The sequence below is a fragment of the Myiozetetes cayanensis genome, unplaced genomic scaffold (assembly GCF_022539395.1).
Source record: "Myiozetetes cayanensis isolate MyiCay16 unplaced genomic scaffold, myiCay2020 scf3, whole genome shotgun sequence".
NCBI classification, from domain to species: domain Eukaryota; kingdom Metazoa; phylum Chordata; class Aves; order Passeriformes; family Tyrannidae; genus Myiozetetes; species Myiozetetes cayanensis.
Window position 1 is genome coordinate 29203212 of NW_026087521.1, and position 23259 is coordinate 29226470.

General features: G+C 38.6%; 2 protein-coding genes across 7 annotated transcripts in view; one reads left to right on the forward strand and one right to left on the reverse strand.

Moving 5' to 3' along the window:
- Positions 1-6459: 6459 nt before the first annotated feature.
- Positions 6460-17598, reverse strand: ZCRB1 (zinc finger CCHC-type and RNA binding motif containing 1). Of its 3 annotated transcripts, XM_050324499.1 has the most exons (9): positions 17366-17598; positions 15663-15780; positions 13235-13322; positions 13048-13076; positions 11809-11920; positions 11619-11726; positions 10184-10293; positions 10005-10080; positions 6460-8667 (listed from the first exon to the last, which is right to left on the reverse strand). In XM_050324499.1, exons 3-9 carry the CDS (start codon positions 13316-13318, stop codon positions 8536-8538), a joined length of 651 nt encoding a protein of 216 aa, XP_050180456.1. In that variant the 5' UTR covers positions 13319-13322; positions 15663-15780; positions 17366-17598; the 3' UTR covers positions 6460-8535. The 3 variants fall into 3 exon arrangements, with proteins under 3 accessions (XP_050180456.1, XP_050180457.1, XP_050180459.1); XM_050324500.1 differs by lacking the exon at positions 15663-15780; XM_050324502.1 differs by lacking the exon at positions 11809-11920.
- A 440-nt stretch (positions 17599-18038) lies between these two features.
- PPHLN1 (periphilin 1) overlaps positions 18039-23259 on the forward strand; it is a 65891-nt gene continuing 60670 nt past the window's right edge. For 2 of the 4 annotated variants that reach the window (XM_050324493.1, XM_050324494.1), the window contains exons 1-3: positions 18040-18535; positions 18829-18882; positions 22224-22271. In XM_050324493.1, coding sequence (XP_050180450.1) covers position 22271 — 1 coding nt within the window. In that variant the 5' untranslated portion in view covers positions 18040-18535; positions 18829-18882; positions 22224-22270. Of the gene's footprint in view, positions 18536-18828; positions 18883-22223; positions 22272-23259 lie in introns of all 4 variants that reach the window. The other 2 variants (XM_050324495.1, XM_050324492.1) reach the window with 2 other exon arrangements.

Genomic DNA, 23259 nt, shown 5'->3' on the forward strand with positions numbered 1-23259 from the left:
TAAGGAATTGCCTTTTTTTGATTTTGCCTCCAGTGAGCTCCAAGTTCTCACCTCTCACTGCTTCAATTCTGTTGTGACTCTGTTTGAAAATTAATGGGATTAATGATACTTTTACGAAGTGAAACTTGAGCCACTTTCTCTGAATGGGTTAGGAAATCAGTAAGAGTGAATGACCAGTTGTGTGGCAATTCTTCTTAGCAAGCGGCTTCTTCACTTCGTATGACTTTCCTGTTACTTAACAAACTATTCATGCCATGTGAATGATAGGAGTCTACTAAGGCTCCTTCCACTCTCTCAGTTCCCTCTTGTGATTGAAATTTGAGTTGAAATGCAGTTTCCCTAAAGCAGGACTCAGTTGTAGTGGTGCTAGTATGAAACATGAACATTTGGAAACAGCCTGACTATGGATTTATAGAAATATAAATCAAAATGTAAAAAAGCATCTACTGGTTGGCTTATTCTTATTAAAAGCGACAAACAGCTTATTTTTATTTCTAAGTGAATAGCAGTACAATAAATGAACTGCATAACCTTAAGACAGTATCTTTGAAATAATGTACAAATATTACAGAGATTCCCCAGCACATTGTTTTCTATTTTAGAAAGGAAGATATGATTCTAAAGTGAGTAGGTTCTAAAGTTTCTGCCAGACATCAGCATATTTCCACAGTGAACTCTGAAACCCTTAAAAAGGGGCAGAAAAAAAGAAAGAAAAAAATATAATGGAAAAGCTAATAAGCCTTTTAACACAGCAACAAAAAATGCTGCCTATCACAATACTATGGCATAAAATACATCTTTTTAAACCAGTTATCAATGAATAATGCTCTTGTCACTCAGACTGGAGGCATGTATGAAACCCATTCTTGAATATTCTCCAGAGGGATATGTCTAGACATTTGAAATATAGTTTGTTGGCCTCTCTCACCAGCTGAAGCCTGAGAGTGATATATCTGTCAACAAACAGGGCAGCAAACATTAGCCTGCGTAATTCATTGCTGGTTTTGATATAATTCATTTAATGATGATCATATATATTTAAATAATTTCAGTGAATTAAATTTAACTAATTCATATTATGTGAAGGAACTGTGATAATACGAGAAGAAACAGAGATGGCAGAGGAACTTTTCCAGTCAGTAAATTCTGAAATTAATTTCTTGTGCCTTATTCATTATTAATACAAGTAATTTTAGAACAGAACATTAGACAAACTTATTATTAGTTGTTCACTTCAGCTCGCTAGGGTTGTTTTTAAACATTTTACTTTTATTTTGGTTAATTAAAAATAGATGGGCTAAGAAAGAAGATAACTGAACCACTCACATTATTAGCAGTTTAGTGAAGAAAAAAAAAACGGAATGAGTAAAGTCTCCCTTGGTTGGAAACCTAGGCCTTTATTTAAATATTACATTTAGTCAATGATAATAAAAGTGGAAAAGTAATTGGACAAAATAACTAAATGAATGGCATAGCTGGAAAGCAACATTGGTTTTTTTGAAAACATCGTGCAGGTAAAGTACAGTTACAATGAGATATCATGAAGCTGGTCTGTAGACTGGATATCAACAGATAAGAAGCCATAAAACAGAAATCCCTCCATCTGAGAGTAAAGAATCTAGGGAGGAAACTATCATAAGCAGAAAAACAAACAGCATGTTATGAATAAGGAAAAAACCCTCAGCATAAATCATATCAATGGAGAAATGAATAGAGACAGGACAACTTTGTCATCCAGACAGTTGGAAAAATTGGAGAAAATTCTGAACAATGACAATCCCATGGGGGAAGGAGGGACAGGAGAGATGGGAAGTGAGTTTAAGAGACACTAGCTTTCAGAAACATCATTAGCTCTTACAAGTTTATTATTGGTTATTGGCTAAAGTGCTCTTGAACAATAACTGCTGACACAAAAGATGGACTGGGAAGTCATTTGTGGCTTTTGTTGTCAAAAAAAGCTGAGCTGTATCCACGTTTGCCATATTGCTGTGAAGTCTAGCACCTGAGAAAATCAGATAACTGAGTTCAGTGTGAAAAACAAGCCTTCACTGCAACATGCAAAATCACTCATTTCCTGTAAGAGCCTTCTTTAAATAGAGGGGGATTAATGCTACAGGTGATTGTGTGTGTTGATTTTTAGTAAACTATTTTGCTCCCTTTTGTCCCTTATTCTGAACTGTGCATTACCAATATTCTCAGTCTCACCTGCTATTTGCCTTGTTTTTTTTCTCACTTCTGAAGTTCTCCTTCCTCTCCTACCAAGAATATATCTTGTTAATTTCCACAGAGCTACTGTGTTGTCTGCATTCAAGCCTCTCATCTCAGAATCTATTTAAATATAACACCTACATAAAAATAGTTTATAAAAGTAGTTCTTCTATCAGACAGGTGTCATTGCACCCCAGGAGAAGCCAGTTAAAGCATGAAGATAACTTAACATGAAAATGTAGTAACTTTCATTTGAATTAATATAATCCAAGTTATACTTCTATGTGACTGAAATAAAGTCTTTGCAGTTAGACCTATTACACCTATGTAATCCAGACAGACACATAAATTTTATCCACAGAAACTCTGATCTAAATTACAGTTAGGAGGAGAATTTGTAGAGAGAAACTTGAAAATGTTTAGTGTAACTCATGTACACTTATTCTGGATGGAAATTTGGCTTACTCATTCTTTGTCCTGTCTGCCTCCTTCCCTCCTTCTCTGGCTCCCAGCCACTGGAAGCAGTGAAATAGCATCCAGAGAATGCTGTTACAATAATTACTCCTTGCCCCTTCTTTAAAGCAGCAGAGCAATCTGTGTGCACTGCTCCTACCACATTAAAATGAAGGGAACTAAGTAACTTCCTGTCAACCAGTTTGCCATTTCAAAGGTGTGCAATACAGAAAAAAACCCACCACCCTAGAACAAATAACATAAGAGTGAAAAAAAGTGAAAGTTTTGCAAGGGCTACTTTGTCCTGAACTCAAGTACTTTGTTATGGGCTTGACCTAAATTGTGCAGCAAATGAAGAGAGGATTCTGGACATTCTCCAGCAGTTTCAGCTAAATTAAATATGAACATGAATAAGGCCCTGGGGCCCTGCATTCTCCAGGATACCACAAGCATGGGACTCACAGAGAATCCACCCTTGCTGCAGAACTGTGTTACAGATTTTAATTAATTGAGTTTCCTCTGTTAAGCTTTTCCTCTGAAAGCCTCCCACAGTAAAAACACTCCTTAAAAATGTTATGCTGCAGCAAATAAAAATAAATCTAGCTGATGAATCTTCAAAAACTTTCTTTGAAAGAACGTAATATCGAGCACTACAATCACTCATTCCAGATACAAGGTTCATGAACTCAAAACCATCACATCTAAGTACTGCATGTTCTCATCTTTCCTAACTGCCACAGGCTGCTCAGGCATTTAATTTTATATGCACCCTCATGGCTCCAGGCTTCATGGGCAGATGGCTGTTTGCCACCTAATCAAATTCATACATCAAAGACATCCCAAGTGAGGGTCTTTGTAGAACTGTATCTTCCTTTAGTTCATCTCATTTTCTTGAGCATTTGAACATCAGTACAAACTTGTACTATCAAAAGGTTTATAATTTTCAGACATAAGACACTCATTCTTCAGTTAAGCAAACACAGTACAACCAGTTCTATCCCACTCTAAAAATACAGTTCAGCGCCTTAGAACTTCACAGCATAGCCACAGAGTCCTTAATATCCCTTTTGGTTCTATTTTGGGTCTCTCCTTCTTCCATATCCACATCTATTTTTTGAGCAGAACACATCTACATGCTCTGCCTCCACATACACGGTTAAAATAATGCATCTTTACTCCTGCAACCAAGTGACATTTTTTGCTGTACTGCACTGAGCTTGTTGCAGTATCTAAATTTGGATGCCTTCTAATTCCCTGTAACTGCACATTGATAAAACTGAATTTCCATGGATTAGCTCATCTTGATGGAGGTTTGTGGCTGTTGCGTTTGATGAACTTAAAACCTCAGAGTTGCTTTTGATTCTCTGGAGCATTCTATTCATCAGACAGGAAACTTCTCAGATTAGTAACTGTGGTATTTCTTCAAGCCACTGTGACCTACATTGCCTTACTGAGTTGGTTAAATGTTTCACACCCTTTTATCACATTCTACTGCCACAAGTTCTGTAACCCTCTGCTTGCTGTATTACCCATCACATCCATAAAATACATGCATAAACACACACCTTGTCTGTGTGAACGCACAGCAGGGTCAAGGTTAGCCTGACAATGATGGAGGTTTGTTTCTCAAACCTGTACAATTCTTCAGCTTAAGAAGTATTGCTTTTTTTTACATGGAGAGTCTCAGCTTATTCCTTTACTAGGGTATGTTTTACAGATACCAGAATAGATACAAAAAACAAGGTCATGTGTGTTAAAAGTGACTAAACTCTCCATTTTACATCTTTTTCTCTAAAGAAGGAACAGTGTAGTAATTTTTAATATTGCCTTCAACAGCAACAGAAAAAAAACCCCTCACTCTGTTAAGATAAACAAAGCTGCTGAGTAAAGGATATCTAAAAATGGGTTTGTAATTTATACTAAAAAGAAGCAAGATCCAATACCAGTTAAGATAGCACATTTGGAAGAATATTATTTGAAATATTTTTATAGAATAGCAATGGTGGGATAGTGACAGAATATATAAACATACTGCAGATGCAAAATAGAAGTGCATATAGTAGCACTTCATAAATGGCATTTTAAAATATCCCATTTTACATCTAGCTTTTCTAAGCAATTTAACAATTTTTGCCTCAGAAGACTACAGCTAGACAGTCTGCTAGGTGCAGCTCACCTTCCCATGCTACAGTAAGTCATCTCTGCAGATTAAAGGGCTATCCCAGAGAACACAATGACCCAGAAGCCAAAGTGTTTACAGTTTGTTCCAGACATCATCTATTTAGCTACAACCAGTTCTTGGTATTTGCAGTCCCTTCTATTGCTCTGTTGAGAGTAGTAATCTGAATATGCCAAGAACATAGGGGGAGCCTGCTAAACACGGACTAAATTTACTCCTGTGCCTCATAGCTGCAATGGTTTTAACAAGTGCTGCAAAGGCACAGTGTGAGTAATACCATTTATATTCAGTTAAGGTAATCATCCTTATCTCACTTCCATAGCCCCTTCTTCCACAAGGACAGATAAAAGGCATCTCCTAGCGGCTTTTGAGACACTACTCTGTTAGCCATTCAACAGACAAGAGATCCTATGACCCAGAACACATTTTGACAATTTTCAAGCTGTTTGGAAACTATGAAAGACGAAATCTAATAAGTGGATGTTTGCAGAAAGATACATGTTTTTGATATTATTAGAAAAAAAAGTCTGCTACTAATGAAAGCCATATTATCTCTACTCTAAAACTAGCCGTCAGCTTGCTAGCCTAAGCTAACTCCTCAAATTACTAAAAATAACCCCAAACCATCACACCTCCTACACACAACCCCCTCAGAAGACAATCGTGTGGTTTTTCTAACAGGAAGGTGTTCTGCAAGGTGATTTTTATTCTTCTTTTGATAACAAGGCTACACAATCTCACCTTGTGTGGCCCAGAGCCATACACCCACCAACAGTTTTCTGTTTCTGGAGTTGGTGTTTTATGATACCAAACTGGCAAAAGCACCACTCTTGCTGAAGCTTTGCAAAATAATTGCACCCTATTGGCCTGATCTAAATCAGGAGCCTAGTTAACAGTCCCCCTTGCTCCTCAGTGCTGATGGGACTCAGATGGCCACCTGAAGCCACGCTGCTTACAGTAGGTGATGGTGGACATGAACAGGAGCAAACCTCTCCACGTTCAAAGATCAGAAGAAGACTTCATTGACAAATTCTGGCCTTTTTTTCAGAATGAGGCAGCTGCATCAGGGCTCCTGCCAAAAACAATTTTGGATTTAAGCAAGCAGAACAGGTACTCACACTATCTAACTTAATGGTTATCCAATGTTAGTGCTCTAGGTTAGTGTTCACCTAGAAATGCTTTTTTATCTTACTAATAAAGAAAAGACATTTAAAATTATTCAGAAGGTGAAGTGCATAAATCTGATTCGTCCCAAGTCCCTCTAGATCATGATTTAGGCATTACGTGTATTCTTCTTTACCCTGACTCTAAGGAAAAAACTATAAGCACTGCTTATAAAAGTTCAGAGTTAAGAAAATTGTTACAGCAAGATGATTTAAGGTAAGGAATTCTAGATGCCCATTATGCACAGAAGCAGGCTCGTTTTTATTTTTCTCTTCCAATGTCACCTACCTCAAGTGATTTTATGCTTGCAACAAAAGAGCATGGAGGAACAACACTGGGTCAGTTGTAATAGTCTGGACTGAGCTACTGCTTCATGCTGACAAGAGCAAATCCTACTGGGAAAGCAGTGAGGCAGGAGCAGCAGAATAGAAAGATATATCAACTCGCTTCAGCTATTGCAACTCTTGAAAAAGTACTTTATTAGGTCAGAATAAGGCTCCGGTTTGGGTTTTATGCTTTCTGACAAGACACCAGTAGCAAATATGAAACAGTAACGTGTGCAAGAACAATACATTTCTAGACTACGTTAATACCTCTATATATTTTAACTATTAGAGGTAGCCAGCAAGTGAGGATATTTCTGAGTGGAGACTTTATTAAAACCAACATCTGAAAATCTGTTTCACATACAAGTCTAATCCTTTTGACTGCATGACCGTTAAGTCTCCTAGCAGTAAGTTCCACTATTACATTATATAGTGTAATGAAATACAAGCTTGAAACTTGCTGCCTAATCACTTCACTGAAATCTTAACTCTTACAAGCTACCAAATATTCCCAAACCAAAGTCATGGACAATGTCAAACTGGTCCTCTGTCACATTTTAGTTTTCTATCTTTTTTTAAAAACAGCATTGAATATGGTACTTGAAGACAAACTCCAATTTTAGGTAGTGGCCCAATATTTTTGCTTGTTTCGCTTTCTTCTTTTTTTTTTTGATTGTCACTGGGCCCTAACCTAGCACTTGCAGAGAAGTACGCTGGCAGCAAGACTTTCTTCCTTAGCTCAGTTTAGAACTCCTCAGGCTTCATTCTTACATACACAATGTAGAGTGATTTGCATTTATTATTATGAAGTTACGCCTGGCACTTGAGCACTCTGCTATTCAGTATCAAAAGATCTTCCAAAATTCAGTAAAGGAAGCCTCAGATTTAATATATAGTACTTTCAGCAAAAAGTCAGTCTTAAAAACATTTCTTTGATTACTGAGTCCAAGACCTTCCTATGTCTAGAACCCAATATTCCTCCTTATTACGATGGCTTGAGTAGCTTGTAGAGAAAAATCTTTTATTGCCTTATTCTTGTTTCTGAATTCTTGTGTTTATGGAGCAAAACAAGGACAAGAATGACCTTCTGAATGAGACTACGCTATCTTAGAGAGTGTGTGTGTGTGCGTTTCTTTGCTTTGCACCTTATGTATTTGAATGTAAATTAATATTAAGAACAGATAATTGAATATTTGGAAGAAAATCAAGTCCTGATGGTTAAACAGGAAGAACTGAAAATAGAAAAAGAGGACAGCTCATCTCTTCTTCCAAGTGTGAATATATTTAACGTTGTGCTTTCTAAAAGTGAAAAGTTTAGACTTTTTAAACAGTTACCACCATGTGTCTGTGGTTTTGGGAATAATCACTGATACAGGAGAACATGACTAGAACCCTAGGGAGGTAAGAATGGAGACACTATTTAAAAGGTCTTCACAGCTTTATGTGCAAACTAGGTACCGATGCACTTTGCTTAGAGACCATGATGGTTCCAAGTATACATCAAAGCTAATTAAAGTATGTAGGAAACTTTGTGCCTTTTGCATTTTACCAACACGTTTAGATGGTTGTGAACACAGAACTCTGACCCAGGTTAGATACAAGTATATTTAAAACCCCATGGATAACCATAATTACCATGTTAGGCACCCAAACTGCAGTCAGGAGAAACAGTGCTGATGTGACAGTAATTTATCATCTATTGCCTGAGGAGTTAAAAGACTAGTACAATGCTTAAAGCTGAAATTTAACACTATGAAGAGGAACAGTGCAAGATTCATAATCCACTAAAGTACTGCTAAAGCCTCCTGCTTCCAAACAGGTAATAAACAGACCAATACATAAAGAATCAGTGGTGGTAACAGTCATCCTAAGAGGAATCCTCTTGGGAAAAAAGTTGTGGGAAATTCTCTTAGGAAAGATTTCACTTCCAGGGTTTGGGTCTAGACAGTAACTGTAAGAAGAATTCTCAAAGATACTCTTCTGGATTTAAGTGTAGGAACACACCATTTTCTTAAGAAGCCGCCTTGAAAGGTGAAGTTTTGAGACAAAGGTATAAAAAGACAGGAAGGTGAGAGGACAGAATAAAAATACAAAAGGATTTTCAGTGTCTTTAACACCAAAACAAACCTATATTACAGATCACTTTGTATCACTTTACAAAAGGTACACTACATATATTATATATACATATAGAATAGTATTATTTCAATCACTAAGTTCTTCCTCATCACTGAAATAAGCACTTTTCTTAATCCGAGGACGTTTTGAATCATCTGAAATTGAAGATTCCCCTGCAGTCTGTGTCCATCGTTGCTGTTCTTCCTCAATTTTGGCTTGCTACAATGAAAGAAGGAAAAGTATTAGCTAGGACTAAATAAAATTAAGATGTATTACAAATAATAATGCTAATTATTCATACACATTGAATCATTAAATAAGTTAGAAAATGACAAGGGTTTATCTACATTTCCAGGTAAACTGTTTGATCAATGCACTAGGAAACATTTCTGAAAGTACTTTTTACACGCAGTCTTCTACACCAATGCAGGCCACATGGAGTATCCCGTATTTTCAAAAAGAGGAATTTTGCCATGGGCAAAAAAACTATAGAGCAGCTGAGATCTGAAGCAAAGAATGCCTCATGTTTTAAACTGACATTATTGAATCAGCTTTGTTCCACTAACAAGTCTTCTAACAGTTGTCCTTTGCAGTCATTCATTCACATAATGAACGCCTTTAGGGATTATTACTGAAGGTTATTCAGCTAAAGGTTTAAACAGAAGCTTCCTATTTTTACCAGATAAAATTTTTGGATGGTGAGAGATATGGGAGTATTTCTTGGCTTTATAGGTTTTATTTTCAATTGTGGAGTTTTGGGGGAAAGGGGGGATAATTGCGCATATTTGAATTAATTTTTTGGACTATATCATGTAAAAATTCTGCACTCATTACGGTCTGATTCAGAACAAAGTTGTGCTAATAACTCCTGAGGGTTTTTTTGGGGACAGCACACAGGGAACAGCTGTTGACTAGGGAGCCAAGAAATTTGATACCAGGTCAGGCTTGCTCAGCATAGTGAAGCAAAAGTGTGTAAACAAGTAATAAAGGCAGTAATACAGATGTCAGACAATCTATCTATATAATAAAATATGCATTCAATATGTTTTGAGAGATGAGTCTATTAGAGACTGCAATGGACTGTACTAGGCAAAGGAAGTGCCCCAGAAAGAGATGTTGTTCAAGGATAATCCAGTGAGGTTAGAGGATGTGTACAGTCATTCGTACATAACTGTGTTTTCCCATCTGCTCAGTTAACAAAGTAAAGAGGGATTTGTGAACAGAAATCTAGCAGGGAACTGCAACAGAGATGAGAGAAAACTAAGTAGCAAAGGAGCTTGAAGGAAATAAAAAGCTGCAACAATAAGACAAAATAAATACACATAAACCAGCAATAATGAAAGTGCAGAAAACCCAAACAAGATCCCACTGAACATGCCTGCAATGTGAAGATGCAACTACAGTTACCAACTATTGCTGCCAAACAAGAGGCCCCTGAGTGCTATAGAGCAGACATACCTATGTATGTATCTCAGGGCTTTTGAAAAGCAACTGAAGAAGGAAATACAGTTGCATTTAAAAAATAATAATAAATATGCAATGCTTCAATTTTGTACCTGAAAAGCTATGGCTTGGCTGAGGCTATCCAGAGCAGGGTCTTCTCCTTCCTCTTCACTTTCTCCTTCCTCCTCACTTCATTGTGCAGAGAGAAAAAGAATAAAAGTTCTTTAGTTTAAGTGTTTAGCATGAGAAAGCTTCCTAAAAGAAGTAGTAACATGTAACTAAATATACGTACATTTCTTCTGGCTCAACTATTTTCTTTCTCTTCTTCTTTTCTTTTTTCTTCGGTGGCTCCCGCTCTCCTAGCATATTCTTAGGACAAGCATAACTTAAGTGTCCTGCTTCCTTGGAGAAAATGAAATATTGCTTAAGAGAAACCATTACAAACAACTATATGTTAAAACATATCATGAGGGAAGTTAATATAAGACAGTTCACGGAATAAAAAATGGAAGCAATTAGTAGGATAAATGGAATGCTGAAATAGCACACAGAAGACAAACTCCTCCCTATAAGCTTGCCATGGAAATTAGGAGATTGTTGGTGATATGCACGTTTAACTGCAAACTAAGAACAAGCCATGAACACAAAAGATTTCTTTGCCTGCTGCAATACCTGAATATACTGCACACGGTTTATATGCAAGATAGAAACCTCAGAATTAACAAGTTAAGACACAGGAGTGAGACAACATTTTTGCTGTTATGAATATAAATCAAGTTTGTATTAGACATTAAATACTTTCCAAATCTCAATGTCCTACATTATTAAATTCAGGAAAAGTCAGAAACTGCCTAAAATCTAAAACTCACTTCTACATAAAACAGTTGTTTCCAATGCTTATTTTACTGCCAACTGTATTGTGAACTTCTAAAGATATAGCAAAAGCAGGCATTTTGAAGCAAAGATTAGGAGATTTTCTTTCTCAAGCAGCATTATATTGACACTTAGATTTATCTGCTCGTCAGCATGTTAAGCATCCATAATATGCACATATTTTCCCCCCACCCCCAGAATCTCTAATAAAAGACAGAAGGGGTACCATCATTCCTGAAAATGACATAATGTGCTATGTAAGTTAATAATATCAACAAAAAAAAAATAAATTTAACAGCACAGGCAGGATGAGCAATGGCCAAACTGAAGACAACAGCTAAGATTCTGGGCTCATTTTGTCTGGGATAGTTGATCTTCTTCACAGCAGCTGGTATGGGGCTAGCTATAGTTTTGGATTTGTCCTGGAAACAGTGTTGATTACATGGGGATGTTTTAGCTATTGCTGAGCAGAGTTTACACAGAGTCAAGGCCTTTTCTGCTGCTCACCCCCCTCAGCACTGAGTGGGTTGGGGTTACACAGAGCCAGGATGGCTCACCCAAAATCACTCAAGGCATATTCCAGACCAGATGATGTTATGCTCAGCAATAAAACTAGTGGCAAGTTTGGCAGCGGGGCTGTTGCTTGGGGATTGCCTAGGCATTGATTGGTTGGTGGTGACCAATTGTTTTCATTTGCATCACTTGCCTTTCTTGGGTTTTATTTCTCTCTGTTATTTTCATTTTCATTACCATTTACTATTATTACTACTATTTTATGGTATTTCAATTATTAAGCTGTTCTTATCTCAACCCACAACTTTTCTCCATTTCTCTACATTTTTTGTTTTACTCACCCCACATTCGTAACACTTAGACTTATCAAAGTAGTTACGCCTGCGAATGAATTCTGCTGCTCTTCCATTATCAATGGCAATACTTGCTTTTATTACTCTTCCAAACAACTGCAGAAAATTGGAAAGAAAAGGTAAATGTTTTGGGACTGTAAACCCAACCCTCCTGCCGTAACGACTTTCCACAATTTACCTGTTTGTTATTAAGTGCCCGAGAACAGTTTTGTGCAGATTCTTTATCCAAAAATAAAATAAAGGCAACTCCTTTGCTCTTCCTGGTGTCTTTGTCTTTCATAATAGTAACTCTGGAAACAAATAACTGCATTATTGATACACTAAAATGACTTCAGAGACATTTTTCCTTAAAGATCTCAGTGAATTGTAGCTTTGTTATATAGCAAAAAGGTTAAAGTATATCTAACAATAAAAATGCTCAATAAACAGAAATTCAAAGGAACCGCTAACCTAGCCATGTGCTTATAGGTAGAGTGGAGATGATTTTAAAAAAGGATGTGGGGTATTTCTGGGGACAGTGTCATTCCTAATTCCCTTGGATGACTTGAAGGAAGGAACTACACATACTGGAAGTGAAAGGAAAATTCAGGTGTAATCTTATCACTGCTATTATTGCTGAAAACCAGTGTATTGAACTCCATCCAAACTGAGAAATCTATGTTTGTGTAGGACTAATCAGCTAAACAGGTTCACAGTAGGAAATGCTAATATCTCCATCTGAAATCCAAGGATTATGGATACATGTGTTATTTCACATGACATAAGAAGTTAATTCTTCAGTCTAACATTGAAATAAACAGCTTCAATAGCACATTGAGAAATTCAAAAAGGATCTAGATGCAGTAAAAAAAAAAAAAAAAAAAATTACAAGACAGGGCAGGGAGTGGGAACCCACACAACTTCAATTCTTACTGATTTCAAATGCAGCCTTACATCTAATTTTAGGTAAAATTCTAAGCAGTCACAATAACAAGTCCCTCTAGAATCACAAGTAGAGAACTGTACATTGCAATTGTGGGAACTGTGATATCTGATTAACATAAGTAGAAGCTCTCACTTTTACACTTATCCATTGTGCCCCACATGTGTTCAAGGGAAAGAGAACAATACTTAGTAGAATAATACTATTTCAACTATTTCAGAGAAAAGACTGATGGTATGTAACGACATTCTACTTCCTCTTAGGAAATAGTTAGCAAAACCTGTCCCCAGTACAAATATTCTTGTATTATGAACATAACTGCAAGAACTTCCAGTTGTTAAATTAAATCTATACTTTATTAAAATGAACAGAACTTCAATAAAGTTCTACATTCATGCTTAAATTATACAAAGCTCAAGACTTTCAAGTGAAGGAAAGACATGAAATATTTAAAATGAGAGGTACAAAAATAGAAGGCCATATCAGGTCACTTACTTGACAACTTTCCCATACTTTGAAAATATCTGAAATATAAAACAAAATGAAAAGATTTAGCAACAGACAATTGCATTTCATTAGTAATAAATGTATCACGGTAAACTGATATTATATCAGTATTGATTTTACACTCAAAATTGTTGACAGCAAATTAAATCTAAACAATGCAGCTCTTAAAACTTACCCTGTACAGATCGTTGTTTGTCAAAGCAAAGGGTAAATTGGACACATACACTGTGCTTTTGCTTGGTGCCAACCCACCACTCATTTTTCTGATAACAGAAGAAAGAGAGGAGTTAAACTGTATTCAATGGAGAAATCAATTAAAAAACAGCTCCAAGACTTTCAGTTGTATTTCAAACCTAGCCCAGACAGCCATGACAAAGTTGCAGAAAAGCAAAGCTCTCATTTCCCTTTATCTTCCTTACATCGTTTTACATGGAAATTAGTGTTTCCCTTCATGTGCTACAGAAGACATACGTTCCTTCCTCCTCTTCTGATCCAAACACATTTTTGTTGTATGTGAGCCATATGTATGTGAAATTACTGACCTTTGTTCAAGTACCTGCATGACCTGATTCTTTATACAATTATCAATTCAGTTGCATTTGACATAAAACAGGTTAAGGGGAAAAAAAGCTTCCCTAAAGCAGAGCCCTAATTATTGCAGGGAGGGAGAGAGATACATTTTAAAGTCAATGTAGTAAGACACTAGAGCAGCATGCATTTCCTCTTGTAGCTATTGCTCAGGTTTCTACACTCCTCTAGAACCGCAAGCGTATTCCACAGCTGACCAAAAGACAGCATTCTCCCACAGAAGCACTTCCCTTCCTCCTCCTAATTAAGAAGTTTGATCCCCACAGGAAACGAGGAAATTTCAAAGCCATTTTAATTTCCAATCTTTTCTACAGTCTTGAAACTGAGAATGTCTGGAAACAATGAATCAATTAAAAAATACTGCTATAACCACATACATATCTTCTAATACTAGGTGAAGAGTAACTGAACTAACCAGAGAAAGAACAGCCAATGTTTTTCTTCCCATCTGGACATTTCCCAAAATTTTAAGTGATGTAAGGTCTGTGTAAAACATTCTCTTTGATCCATTCTGTAGCCATGGTTCAGGCCAAGAGCTAAGTGAGTAAAATTTAAGATCAAAACACGGCCCTTTTGAAAGAGCACACCAAATAGTACAGCAGATCCACTACCTACACACAATTGCTACCGCCTTGTCCAGTTTCCTACAGCCTTATTACTGCTTCTTGGCACTTCTAGTGTATTTCTAACTGAGGACCAAGCCATTTCTTCAGCAAGACCAACTAATTTTTAAAATGTAGACAAAAGCTGATCATGGGATAAAAGCCTGAAGTATTAAAAGCAACATCTGCTATAGCACAGAGTTTCTTATGGGACTTCTTGGGTAGCTAGTCTGAACAGATTGCTTGACCAAGTGCCAACAAAATAACTAATATTATACTCTAATCCAGCTGATGTTTTCAGGCATTTCATGATTCAGCCATCTGAAGACCTGATATTCCCAATAGGTATTGATTATCCAAGTGTTTTGCTTCTTTCTCCTGACATGCTTATTATATCACAATTCATTTGAGTGGCAGTTTCCAAGTGATTGAATTTTGAGGTTCTCTGTGTTCAGAGACTGTTTTTTTGGCATGAGGAAAAATGGAAACATAAAGGTTAAGCAAATGAAAACAGAATAAATTTTCAATAAAGGCCACACATTGCATCTGGTGTTCTGCAGGCTGGATTCATTATCCCAAATTCCTTTCTGCTTGGCATCAGTATCCTTGCCAAGCCTAATCAAACTGACTTGGCAACATTCCATGTGAATAGATGGTCTGAAGTGGAGTTTTCCAGATGTGTAGCAGATAGAAGGACTTGGTAAGATTGACCTTAATGCTGCGCTATAGTAAATTGCCAGTGCTAATATATTCAGCAATGGAGGAGAAAACAGAAGAGGTGACCCTCAAGTGTCTGAAGACAGCAATTTCACTCTGCCTAAATGACAAGAGGGGCTGGAGCACCCTGTAACAGGAGATCAAGCAGCTCTCCTTGTAATGGGCAGGCGCCGGGGAGAACAGCATGGCTGGAGAGAAGTCAGCTTGAATATTCCACAGCACCACAGTGCAAACCTCCAAAAAGGAGGTGATACATCATACAGAGATTACTACAGGCCTAATAGCTCAGTTGTTAGGACATTATTAATGAAGGCAGCCTACAGAATGACCATTTACAGCTACACACTACTTTTTCCAGAAGCAAGCTGTAAGAGTTGCACCCTAGAGTGCTGGCTGCCAGACAGTTGAGGTTGAACTTTGTTTCTAGTCCCCTGAACAAATTTAAGTGTAACAGTTTTCCTGTTCCAACTGCCCAAATATTTTTAGCAATTTGTAATGTTTAGGACTGTTGTGCAAAGATTTCTTTTTTTTAACGTCTGGCTCACTGGACAGGCACAACTTTAATAGAAGACAGAGTACTGTAACTGTAGGGCTATCGCCATTTACTATCTGATGTTTTTTAGTGGGAGGAGTAAAAAATGCCAGTTCAAGCTCTAAGTCAAATCTCTAGATGAGATGCGTCATCCGGAGACTCACCATTACAAGGCTGAGAGGCCTTCTATTTCAGAAATTTTCTGACTTCATAGAACTGTCCAATAAAAATTTAACATTTTCATCACATTCTTTCTCCTTGATCACCAGTCTCTCTGCTCAGCTGACAAGAAAAGACAGTAAATATTCCCTTACCTCAAGAAAAAAACCCCAAACAAACCAACCAAAAAACAACGTCTGAGCTTTCTAATTGCTGCAGGAGACTCACCTTAGAGTCATGTACAGCCTGACTTCTATATCCTGCTAGAGCTCTCCAACAAATCAAAACATTTCTGTTTTATCCTGGATTACTGCCTGATCTTTAAGGTATTATCTGGTTACTCAATTTTAAAGCATCAGCTGAAAGCCAGTACATTGTCCCCATGGGACTGAGCAAAATTCTCATTAATGTAATAGCCTCTCTGTAATATTAATGCCTTCTTCATAATTTTTACATATTGACTTTGAGGATAGAGTTGTCTCTCATTACAATGACTTCTTGAATTCAATCTTTTTTGTCTTTTCTAACAACTTGAACTAAAAGAAGCCATTCTTTGACAAGAGCCATCTGTCAGCAATGATTAAGTCTCCTGAAAAATAGATCATATTCATGTGAATATGTTTTGCTTGAATCCAATATGCTTAATGCAGCATCTGTCACGAGCGCTGGGGACATCACAAGAAAAGGTAGTGATTAATTTCAGTAACTGGCTTTTCTACTCTGTCCCAGAACAGATAAGGACACCAGCAAAATTGTTCAGATGCCTCTGAAGCATCAAGTGGAGTGTAAATTTACTCATACTTCCATGACTTAACATAATTGTTTCAACTTAAGCACAAATTTGTGTCTTTAAGTGCACAGCAGCAAGGTCAGATTTATAATTCCATCAATTAAAGTAGCATAAATGATTTGTGAATAAATTTCTCAAGGCTTGCTCACTCAGGCCAACTAATATGAGGTCTTCTATCTTGATCCTTAAAGCACAGTATTTTATTCCTGATTTAAAAGCATCAACAGAGTTTAGACCCAAATCAACAAACCATTAGTTTCAGAGGAGCTTGGCTCAGGCTTATAATCAAATGTCTGTGGTAAAGGAGGAAACCAAACTCATGTTCTCCTTGGTTCCTGACAAGGGTATTAACCCCTTGCTACAATTCTGTCCTACAGAGGGGGCATGGAATAAGCTGTCAGAGCATAATCTGTTTTATCTCACAGTCACTTAAATACCACAGAGCAAACATCAAACAGGATCAGAGTCTGGTAAATAAAGTTAATGCTAGCAGCAAAGAAAGAATACAGTCTGCCCAAGCCAAAGAGGAACATAAAAAGGATCCGTTTGAATTGAACCACTCTTGTGCACTAATCTAACTACAAAAACTTAGGGACATTAAGTAAGCGGGCACCAGACCACCAGCAGGGACCACCTTAAGCGCTTTCTTAGCAGAGTCTTTTTAAAGCGATTTCCAGCATAGCCAAGATGGGAGAAGAGCTGCTTGGTTAGATCGCATGTGGTCTCGCCCAGAACCTCACCCAGGAGGGACAGAGCAGGGTAGCTCAGTTGGTGACGGCCCTTCCTCCTCAAACCCCAGCTGAGGGACTTGACTCCATTTCAGGGCTCGGTACGTGCGGCAGAGCCACAGACTGCTCAGGAACCTCCACACGCTGCACTAAAGCTTTCGGTCGTAACATCACCCTGCGGTTCCCTTACCACAGCACTGTCACGACCAGCCGCTTATTTCGTCCCTTCCTACGCCGCAAAAGCGCGAAGCGAGAGAGCTGTAAACGAGCGCTGCCACAGGCACGGTGCCCCCGCCTCGGCGGGCTCAGCCCGCGAGGGAGCCCATCCCGCGGCGCGGCACCGGGGGATGCGCAGGCAGGTCCGACGGGACTGCTCGGGGATCACGGCCCGCTCCCTCCTCGCCGCTTCCCGCTCCCCCCTGCCCGATCCCGGCGCGCTTCCGCCGACGCGCAGCGCCCGGCTAGGCTGCGGCCAACGGGAGGCGGCCCCGGCAGGGCGGGGGTTCCGCTGACGCGGCGGCAGCGCCGGAAGCGGTGGCGGAGGTGCAGCCTGTCCGAGAGGTGCGGGGCCGTCCGGGAGGTGCAGCCTGTCCGGGAGGTGCAGCCTGTCCGGGAGGTGCAGCCTGTCCGGGAGGTGCGGGGCCGTCCGGGAGGTGCGGGGCCGTCCGGGAGGTGCGGGGCCGTCCGGGAGGTGCGGGACCGTCCGGGAGGTGCGGGGCCGTCCGGGAGGTGCGGGTCCGTCCGGGAGGTGCAGGGCCGTCCGGGAGGTGCCCCGAGGCCGCCGTCCGGGAGGTGCGGGACCGTCCAGGAGGTGCGGGGCCGTCCGGGAGCTGGACGCGGGTGAGCAGCGGGGCGCGGAGCGGGGCCGGCTGCCCGGCCGCCCGTCCCCTCCGCTGGGCGAGCGGGGCACTGCGCGCTGCCCCAGCCGATGGCGCGGCCCCGGCCATGCGATCGGTCCTTGCGCGGCGCCTTGCGCCGGCCCTTTTCAAGGGTAGCCTGTAAATTCTTTGTCTGGGATATCTGGGACTTCAGGGGAACCAAGAAATACACGAAAAGACGTGGCAACTCGCGCAACCTGTGCAAGCAGTGAGGACGGTTTGGTGCAGTGATTTTGCCCCGTGTGAAATACACAGGACTGGTTGGTACTTTCAGCAGTAATTGTTAAGAGCGTTGCCGTTTTGTCCTGTTACGACAGCAGTATGGAGAGCTGACATATTTTGTTGTCCAAGTGTGCCGCAAGACAAAGCCACGGAGGAGGCGGAGGTCCGTGCACTTGTTTGCATTGATGGTGCGGGCGCAGCAGCCTCATCGCAGCCTGGTAGAATATCCTTTTTGTGGCACTGGCACTGGTGAAGGACAGGTTGGTAACTGCAGGTGGTCAGGCAAAGAAAAGTGCTAATACATCAGTCGCTGTATTAATATGACCCCCAATGCGTTGTCTCCATTTCTCTTACTCCCAGTGACGTATTGGAATGATGTGGTAAGAAAATAGAATTGATGGGATTGTAAATCCTCATTGGAATGCTGCTGCTCTTAACAATTTTATTCAGTTTACGCATGTCTGGCTATTTTTCCTTTTGAGATGTGAGTTAATTTGACTTTTGTGGTCAGTGACTTTTTAAAATAAATTTTGGGTTTTTTTCTTGTTTTAAGTCGAAGTGATTGTGAACACTTTGGGAAAGATTGGAAGAAAGCTGCTTCTCTCAGGTGATTTGGTATCTACATGAATATGCCTAGACTTGTTGCAGTCATACTTCTGTTTGCTTTTGAAAGTCTTACAGCCTAATATTTGCCATTAGAGAGAGGTGGACTGTCTTTGAATCTCTGTTTTTTCTTCATGCCCTCTTCATATTATTTTGTTTCCTGAGGTGTTGGATTTTTCTCCTCTACTCTTACACTTCTGCTTTTCATCTTACAAGTACAACTGTGTCTATTCAGTGTTTTCTGCCTGTCCCAGATATGACAAGAGGTTGAGGAAGTTTTTGAGAGCTTTCCAAAGCAGAGGAGAGACAGAACTGGTCCACATTTCTCAATCTGCTGTTTGTCAGAGTAATATTATGAACCCAGGTATATCCCTGTGGCATGGGAGACATTGCAGCTGCCTGTCTCGGGGTTTATGGCACAGCATTGGTTTTATGCTTTGTTCACATAAGGCAAGATGTAGCCACCTGGATTAGGGAGCTGTATGTTTTGGAAACAAAAGTGTAGATTCTGTAGAAGGATGATAACACACACTAGAAAATTGTGAATCCTGGAGAAGTAGGTATTTCTAGCCTTGCTGACGAGTGATGTCTCAAGTAAGTGTAAACAGACAAGAATTGTGTACAAAATATTTCAGAATACTAGAGTGCTTTTGCAAATACATCAAGGATTTTTAGCACATATTATTTAAAAAGTAAAAAAGAATAAAAAATAGTAATTGATAAAGAAAACCCAGATGTGCAAAAAAATCTGAAGTGACCTATGTAATCTACTTGATGAAGTAGCCCTCACTGCATCATGAATGATACATATATCCATACAGACAAAGGGCTGTGATAATCGCAGTAGAGCAGCTTGTGTTGCATTAATAGAATGGCTTCTGTGTTCACAGAATGTACTTATCTGAGAAAATAAAGACCTTGCTTTAGGTAAAACAGTCACCTCTGATCAAAATTAGGAAGAGATTGTTTAAAATAATATAGCAAGTGGCTATGTGTCATTGTGTTAAAGACATATCAATTACTTTTACTGGACACGCTAATAGAAAATAGTGAGTGGCAATGTTGATAGCTGTGAAACAGAAACAGATTTTTTTTTATTTGTTTTACAACACCTTTGTACTTATTGAGAGAACCGATGAATCTATATACAGCATAATAAACTTGAGATTTGATCTCTTGAATCTTTGTTAATGGAATATTCTCATATTGACTTTAAGAATTTATATTCTTCATGGTTCTTATTAAAGCCGTGTTAAGCAATGGATTTTTTTCTTTTTCTATGGAAACAGATAAAATGTGCTCAAAATGCTGGGAAATGCATTTTTCTCCCTTTAAACATCCTTTTTTCTTCTGCTATTTTCAAATACATCCTAGCTTTATCTCATTAGTCTCAGCTAAAATTTGTCTGTTTAGTCTTCTTTATAAAATTAGTCTTCTACTTGTTCACCTTACCAATATTTTGAGCAACGTACCTGGTGGTTGATTCTGTCTGATTACCTTCCTTCATTTAATTCCTCTAAATATGAATGAGATTTTTTTCCCCACCTCCATAGTTGCTTTTTTTCTGGTGTATATTTTTTTTATGTCCATCTATTGACTTTTGTGATAGTGTATCTCTGCCTTCTTTCCAGCTTGAGTTTTGCTTTGTCAGAATACTGGTGATAATGCTTGCTGGTTTCAGTGAGGTGCAACAGTGATAAAAAAGGGAGGGTTTTTATCAGCCTGGCTGCCTGATAATATAATGGAGCTTGTATATGGGTGGTGGTGCCTGCTGCCAGTGATGTATGTTGGGATGCTGGAGGTGGTTTGACTGACAGAGCAGCACAATGTATAAGTTTGCACTCATCTTCAGTGGCACTTATCTGAAATGTGTTGCTTTTTGAATGTTGTGTTCAGTTAACAGTTTCATAACAGCTGCAGACACCAGGGCAGGGACACTACTGTATTTGTCAAAATGGAAAAAAAAAAAGCCCACATGAAAACATTATTTGAATCCAGCTTTTCTGGTATTTGCTGTAGGTCTAAAAAACTGAGGCTTGCTGTCAAGTACCTAAATCTCTGCACATGTGAGAGGTGGGTGGGTGAGCTGTGGACAAGCAGGTGTGGGAGTGGGCGCTGTGGGTGGCTCAGATGCTCCCCAGTTGTGGGCAGGTCTGGCAGAAGGAATGATCCAACCTGGGGCAAGGGTTGGTCATGAGGGGCCAGCAGTGAAGTGAATTGAGGAAGACTGTGTAATGCTTCATGTCTTGCTTAATCTACTTCTCTCTCTTACAGTATGTAAAAACAGAGGGGTATTCAGGTTCTGTTCTAGGCACAAAGAAAAGAGGACTCTGGGGGCAGTGTGAGAGCAGATGGAGCACCCTCTCTGTAACGTGGGAAGGAGGGCAGGGAGTTGGCCAAGGAACTGTTAATGTACATGTAACCCCTGCTGTGAATTTTTAAGGCTTTAGCAAAAGTCCCTGAGTAGAGAATAAAGAAAAGTTGAGACAGTTACTGTGAAAGTGCCAGGAAGGTGCTTCTGATGATACATCTGACCATCCAATACAGCAAGATGAAAAGTAGCTTCAGAATTAGTAACTCTTCTGTCTCTTAGAGGGCAGGGACAGCAGATCCTCTAGCTTTTGCCCTTACTAAAACCAGGATCAGCTGGTTGGCTCAGTCAGCTTTTGATTTATAATCTGTGACTACATCAGACTAGTCTTGTGTCTTGGTTATCAAACAAACTTAAGGTCAAGTCTTTTATAAAATGGAACAATATTTTAATAAGGTACTCTGGTTCATTTGAACCAATGGTAGGGTAAAAATCTCTGAATATAAATGCTTCTTACAGTTGAGGAAAAGAGCTGTTTTGTCAGGATTTACTGTGTATTGTCAGAGAAAAAGCCTTTCTTAAATTGTAACCTCTCATTATGTGCAAATGAAGTTTTATTTTTCTTTACTTAATGATATTTAAAGACAGTTAAATAAATACACATTAAATGAATATGTTAAATAATTTTTAAGTGCTTTTAAGAAAGCAGTTTCCAAAAGCTTCTGCTAATGAATGGAAGAAAAACTGAGATTTGAGATAGCGAGTAAAAGATGACAAAAGGGAAAGAAAATTCTGGAATTTATTAGGAAGATGTTTTATCTGTAATTATTTGTCACATAAAGTTTTTTGATACTGTGAATTTAGCTGAGTAATTAATATTCTTTCTTAATTGAGTGTAGTAAGGAACTGTACTAGTTCAGACAGATCACTGGGGTAAAACATTTAGGTTTTACCTGTCTTTTACTTAAAAAAAAAATCTATTTAGGATGAATATATATGCACTTTTTTGCTAACTTCAGTCTCTTTTTTTGTAGGAAGGTGAATGGGTCTTCAGGAGCAGAGTTGCTAAAACTGGCAGAAAAGTGAGTATGTCAGTGTTTGTTATTTTTTGCAGTGGTTTACGTCTGACTTAGTGCTACCTCTGTTTACAGTTATTAATCCCTTTGTCATGTTGATTCTTAACATCTGTATTAATATTTCTATATAGCCTCATAAGTCTATTTTTCCAATAAAATGTTTTTATTTGGTGCAAGTAGGTAATGTTATGTATTTCTTCTTCTGAATATGACTTGCTGTTACTTTTCCTTATTGACTGTTTTTAATAGCAGAGCTACCATTGTGAAGGGAAGCTTAGAAAAATATAATTCTAGCAGTTGTTTGAATTCCTCAAGTGTGTATTGCCCAACATAGCATGACTAGAATCTCTTAGGGTCATGGTTTATTCTATCTGTCATTAAAGACTAATTTTGACTTCGAAAGCTGCCCTTCTTTGGAAAGAGGAATTTTTGTGTTCTGCTGGCTTCCAATTTAAAACAGGAAGTATCTGGATATGAAGAATGTGTTTTATTCATGTAATCAAAGGGAATGATGTGCTGTGTTTTGACTGCTCGATAGTTGAGTTAATGAAATAATTAAAAGTTCTATTAAAAATCAGAAGTTATTTAATAAATAGTTGAAACATTTTTTAAAGTCCAATATTTTTTAGCAGAGCAGTATCAAAATTGCTGTACATGTATGCACTTATATGTACAGCTAGTATTTGCAGTATACATATATTTCAATACAGCTGTTTATAGTATCTATAAGTCCTGTAATTTTGCTGATTATGCTACACTAATTTCCAGTTGTTCAGTTGTTCTTGCACATATTGTGAGTTATTTTTACTTGAAGTACATTAATTACTTTCTATAGCAATTTCTAGTATAACTAGAAATACTTATTTTAAAGGGCTAACAATAGGAAGTGTATGTATAGGTCTTGTGCATAATACATAATATTGAGAGAAGTCCGTGAACCTTTATTTCTATGCTCACTATCCTTTTGTCTATTCATAACAAATTGGCTTTCACT